The following is a 6,000-nucleotide window of genomic DNA, read 5'->3' as shown; positions in this document are numbered from 1 at the left end:
CGCCAGAAAAGCTTTCAAAAAGTCGCATTATAGACAACTGCGATAAATATTAACTTCTAACAAAAATTATCCTATACCAGAACACTGAACGATAAACTTTTAAGAATGAGAATGGCAATTAAAAAGAATGGAGTTGTCTATGAAATCTGGGCAAAAATTTTCAAAAATCATATAGTAACAGTGTTTAATTATGTTTTTGATGGTGGAAATGGATTCAGTACTATTAAAAACCTCTAGAGCACCCAAAATATTGAAGATTAACCACTATGCCTACAATTTAAAAAAATCATGCCAGATTTTATCAAAATATGGCCAGAATTTCCATCATTTCCAGGGAAAAAAGCAGTCTGGTTAAACCAAAAAAAAAATTATCCGCACAGGTACTCAATCTGAACTTTCAAATTGACCACATGGCAATAAATTTTAAACTTTTAAAATGAGAATTTTTTAACACGTCATATTTCAACACTGGACACAATTTAAAAAGAGAGCATACCATAATTCCCATATTTCCTGTCATCTATCAACCTATATGTGAAATCACAAGAATGAGACATTCAACTGCAAATCACTGGAAAATAAAATCTGAACCATCCGTAAGACCATAATTTATTATTTCTTGGCATGCATTGTTAAAACTTATGAAACATTCCTGCTTGGTATATCTGATCGAAAAAAGTAAATCTCATTCCTCATTCTAAAAAAGAAAAGAATACCTTTGTGTCGAATAAAATTCAGTCGAGTCCTCTTCAATGAAAAAACTCGACTGTTTATCTAGCACCAACTTAACTGTAAAACCTGGCTTTCATTTACCAAAAAGAATTTAGTCCCAATTAACAAGTCATGAAATGGCGATACCTTTGTGTCGAATAAAATTCAGTCGAGTCCTCTTCAATGAAAAAACTCGACTGTTTATCTAGCACCAACTTAACTGTAAAACCTGGCTTTCATTTACCAAAAAGAATTTCGTCCCAATTAACAAGTCATGAAATGGCGATACCTTTATGTGTTCGACAGACAACATACCCACAAGAATACCCAGGCAGGCTTGATAGCCACAGTTATCAACAATGTAAACCAATTTCAAAGTTAAAATAAATCCTCAGACATAGCTAGAATTTTCAGAGACAGTTTTAACAAGTCATAATATATTATGAGCAACAATCATCGCAACTAGCATTTACCCCAACAGTACACAACGAAAGGCACTTGAGCATTCTTGAAATATTTGAAGAGTACAAAAAGCAACTAGCATTTGCCCCAACAGTACACAACGAAAGGCACTTGAGCATTCTTGAAATATTTGAAGAGTACAAAAAGCAACTAGCATTTGCCCCAACAGTACACAACGAAAGGCACTTGAGCATTCTTGAAATATTTGAAGAGTACAAAAAGTTCTTGTGCAAAATGTGCAAGAGTATATAACGGAAAAAACTGTCTTAGCATATAAAAATAGCTCTGTAATGGAGTTGAACTGAGATAGCTTAGCCAACTCCACCATTGAAAACATCTGCACAGTACCCAAATCACATATAGAGATGCGATAATGCTATTCTAAGCCCCAAATACAAATCAGAATTAAATGTCGGAACTCAAGAGCAAACTCCAATGATACAAAACTAATTGAATCCGCCAATCCCTAAACATGCAAAAGCATCTTAGCAAAGCTATTCAAAAGCATCATCATCGTCATCTGGAAGAGGTTGGGCCGCAGCTGCTACAAGTTCTGCCTCGTACCTGACAACATAAAAGATTGTGTAAGCCAAAGTTTCAATCTTTTAGAAATGGAACAAATTATTTCAATAAAAGATAACAAAAAATAATAAGAAAATAGCATTCTACTTACTGCTGCTGGGTTGCAAGGTCTATCTGAACCTCAGGAGGAGCAAGAGCAGGTGACTCCACAAAATGAAGGTTTGGATCCCTATAAAAATAACCCATTATAGAATCAATGCAATTTTTTTAATATAACATTCATATTAGGGAGCATCAGAAACTAGATTAAAGGCTCACCCTGAGAGCTTCCGTGCCAAGTACAGGAATGGCTTCTCAAAGTTGTAGTTACTTTTTGCAGATATCTCATAGTACTGAAGATTCTTCTTTCTATGAAAAGTAACTTGCTTAGCTTTCACTTGCCTATTCTTCACATCAACCTTGTTTCCACAAAGAACAATAGGAATGTTCTCACACACCCTGAAATTCACAAAGATATTTAGCTCATCGGTTCAGGCAGTTGTACCACCACACAATTAAGGAACCTTCATTTCTACTTAGAGATCCAACCCCTCTGCAAAAGAGATACCTGCAGAGATCTCTGTGCCACGTCGGGACATTCTTGTAAGTCAAGCGTGCAGTAACATCAAACATGATAACTGCACATTGCCCATGAATACTGCAACAAACAAAATCCCAATCAGTAAATAAGAAGGAAACAAATAAATATAAGTGGAAAAATACGGAACCCTCACCAATTCAATAAGGAAAATGCCAACAGAAACAGGAAAAGCAAACCAGTATTGATCAAAACAACCAATAACACAGTCTGTTTATAAATTCAAAATTAAACTAAATTCAAATTCAAATAAATATAAGTGGAAAAATACAGAACCCTCATCAATTCAATGAGGAAAATGCCAACAGAAACAGAAAAAGCAAACCAGTATTGATCAAAACAACCAATAATACAGTCGGTCTATAAATTCAAAATTAAATTAAAATTCAAAATAAAGAGACATAAACGAGTAAAACAGAGCGCTGATAAAAAGGAACCAAAAAAGGGCTCATAGTTGCTCCATTGTCATTGATATTGAGGTTAAAAAGTGTTGCTACTGAGCCCACACTACATACATATCAACACGGGAAAATAGAATTGATAAGTCAAAAATTCTCTTGGTAAAGATCCAAGTTTAAATCCATGTAGGGCCTTTTTAAGCAAAACGTTGACAGGCACCCCAAAAGCTCAAATGTACAGTGCTCCAATCAACACGTGTCTACTACACTTGCAGAGGACAAGAGACCGCTCCTCTACCAAAGGATCCAACAAAAGAGAATTATATGACAAGGCATGATTAAGATTCTTCATATCAAGGAAAAGATTCAGTTACTAGAATCCCAAAAAATAAGTCCATGCAATTAATGGTGGTTGAATCTCCTAGAGTGATTTAATCAGAAAACTGATTGTAAGAAGGAAAGGAGAGAAAGGGGAAATGGCAAGATTTTCCTTAAGGCTTAAGGCATTAAATTATCTTTCTAATTTACACAACCCAAGATCTGCCTGCTGATGAAGAAAATCATATTTTAAGTTTTGTCCATGGGCATATTTATGGTAAAGACTGTAGATCAAACTGCAGAACCACTAAAAATAGGATCTACATACTTTCTTTTATTTACAAAAAGGTGATAGATAAATAAGATACGTGTTTTCTTTTATTTACAAAGAGACTATAGATAAATAAGTACAATTACTATTATTGTAAACTAGCAACCGAATATTTCAATAGCAAGCATCGAAATTAAAAACCAAGCTGTAGGCTAGCTACAAAATGCTCAACAGTTGAAAATAAATAGAAATGAATGTATTCAGTTTACCTGAAACACCAAATCACCACAATAAGATAACAATAAACCTACAGTAATCAAATAAATTAAACATATACGAGATCAAGTTTTGGGCAGTAAAACTTACTAGTAACCATCTCTGAGGCCACCAAACTTCTCTTGCCCAGCAGTGTCCCAACAATAAAAACGGATTTTCCCACAGTTTGTGAAAAAATCAAGAGGATGGACTTCAACACCAATGGTGGCTGCACGGGAAAAAGAGCATTAGTATCCCATGCAAACCTCAAGAATTCCTTCCCAAAACTTCTTGATAGAGCTTCATTTGGGCCAGCATTTATGCACGATCAATCCAATCTGCAGGTTATTATCAAATCCTACCAATGGCAATAGAAACTTTTTAGTTAAGTGAGACCCTATTTAACAGCTTGAGACACAACCAACTTATCGCAAATTCTGCACTTAGAAGCACTGAGACTTGATCATTAGCTACAGGGTGAAAGGTTGCCCATAAGATATAAATCGAATCCCTTCGAGATCTTAAGGATTTCCATGATTTGGATTCAACACTTTGTACAAGAAATCACATATAGGGATCGATGTCAGGGCCGCAAACTGGAAAACACAACCCAGTAAACCCTGAAACGAGGAGGGACATGACTGAAAACCTTTACAACACCGATCCATGGGGCGACCTAGTGACACTGTTTATATCAAATCTAAAAGCCAACCACATCAATATAAATTGTGATGGGGATTCAAATGTGTCCAGGAACAATAAAAAATGGAAAAAAAACCTCCAAACATAATACCATTTATTGCAGAAGACAGCGCATACAGAAGCTTTGTAATTATGAAAACAAAACATATTGTACTCACGCTCATATTTCTTCTCAAACTCCCCGGTAAGATGACGCTTCACGAAGGTTGTCTTCCCTGATTCACAAAATATATTACAGTCAATCTAACCGATTTAAACAGAAAACAGAAAAAACTGAACATAAACCCTATTTATAGCGCACCAGTTCCTCCATCGCCAACAATAACGAGCTTAAAGCTAGGGCAATCAGCGTGCTGACCGGGTAGAGCCTAAATATAAGAGAAAGCCAAACAAATAAGCACAAAATAAACATACCAATGTTATCAGAATCCAACCCAACAAATAAAGGGTTTAAAAACAAGCACGATGAACCATGAAGATCTGTGGCATACCATTTAACAAGATTAAGAGCACTCCAGACACCCAATTAGAGGACGAGACCACTGAAGGTGAGGCCCTGACGATATGAGGAAAACAAAAGTTGCACGCGAAGAATGCAGAGCGCCCACGGACAGGAAGCGAGAACAAATATATGAAAACGAAAGGCAGGAACCCTTAAAATGGCCAAAAGAGAATCCGCTTTTTAAGTTGGAGCAAGACACCTTCTTATTTACACTATAATCGTCTCTAAAATTGGCAAAAGATGATAACATGCCGACCGTATTAGGTTATCTTAGCTTAATTGGAACGCGAGAACTGGACATTTCACTATAATCGTCTCTAAAATTGGCGGAAAATGATAAAATGACGAATTTATTAGGTTATCTTAGCTTAATTGGAACGCGAGAATCTGGACCGTCTGATATCCTCCGGATGCGCTGTACTTTCGACAGGTGGGGCCTCTCATAAATGGATAGTGGAATTTTGAAAGATGTAAAGGCGGTAGAATTTAGGGAAATTGAAAAGATACTCTTATTAATGGGATCGGAGGGAATTTTGAACATTTGAATATATATATATATATATGGAAGGGTAGGTAAAATTATTCTTGGTATCTTTTAAGGGTGGGAGTTTTATTATTATTCAATATTTTTGATGTTTAAGTTTTTTTAGAGGTTGTTTTTTATTTTCATTGAAGAGTGGTTTTCAAAATATTTTTGAAAGTGTGGAAAGGGGTTGTATTCATTTTAGTGAATTTTATCATATTACTTTGTTTTTGTCTTTAGGTTTTGATGAGGGAACAAATAATTGATAAAGTTTATAGTTGGAGTAACATTTTGTCCAATAACGATTGAGTATGGTGAGGTTTTTCAAGTTCATGGTAATTTAAAGTTGAATAAAATGGTTTAATGGTGAGTTTTAATTTTAAAATGCAACGTTTTAATAAATTAGGGAATAGATGGTATATACAAATACTAAATTTCAATTGAAGTTGAATAAATTTGTTTAATGATGAGTTTTAACTTTAAAATGTAGTTTTTTAATGAATTGTGGAATAGATGGTATATATAAATAGAGGTTAAATAAATTAGTTTAATGGCGAATTTTAATTTAAAATGTAGTAATAAATGGTATATACAAATACTAAATTATGATGGATTCCATTTATTCGTATTCACAAATAATATAATGATAATATTGATTTTTTATCAAAATTTAAGTAACTTTTGGAGGCTATAGTGATT

At 34.5% G+C, this 6,000-nt stretch overlaps 1 protein-coding gene across 1 annotated transcript; it reads right to left on the bottom strand.

Annotated features, from left to right (window-relative positions):
• Positions 1–1,267: 1,267 nt before the first annotated feature.
• Positions 1,268–4,724, bottom strand: LOC149264330 (GTP-binding nuclear protein Ran1B-like). Its single transcript, XM_089427950.1, has 7 exons — positions 4,578–4,724; positions 4,435–4,491; positions 3,686–3,803; positions 2,303–2,392; positions 2,014–2,193; positions 1,847–1,924; positions 1,268–1,737 (listed from the first exon to the last, which is right to left on the bottom strand). Exons 4-7 carry the CDS (start codon positions 2,365–2,367, stop codon positions 1,668–1,670), a joined length of 393 nt encoding a protein of 130 aa, XP_089284076.1. The 5' UTR covers positions 2,368–2,392; positions 3,686–3,803; positions 4,435–4,491; positions 4,578–4,724; the 3' UTR covers positions 1,268–1,667.
• Positions 4,725–6,000: the final 1,276 nt, after the last annotated feature.

The sequence above is a fragment of the Pinus tabuliformis genome, chromosome 6, assembly GCF_031772625.1.
Source record: "Pinus tabuliformis cultivar Carrire ecotype Pingquan chromosome 6, CPIR1, whole genome shotgun sequence".
In the NCBI taxonomy this organism is placed as follows: domain Eukaryota; kingdom Viridiplantae; phylum Streptophyta; class Pinopsida; order Pinales; family Pinaceae; genus Pinus; species Pinus tabuliformis.
The sequence above is the reverse complement of the archived record's forward strand: the minus strand, read 5'-3'. Positions and strand labels throughout refer to the sequence as shown.

Coding starts and splice junctions, on each gene's coding strand:
- LOC149264330 (XM_089427950.1), bottom strand. CDS start 2,367: ATGTTTGATGTTACTGCACGCTTGACTTACAAGAATGTCCCGACGTGG. Junction 2,194..2,302: donor TGGCACAGAGATCTCTGCAG/GTATCTCTTTTG, acceptor TGTGAATTTCAG/GGTGTGTGAGAACATTCCTA. Junction 1,738..1,846: donor GACCTTGCAACCCAGCAGCA/GTAAGTAGAATG, acceptor TTATGTTGTCAG/GTACGAGGCAGAACTTGTAG.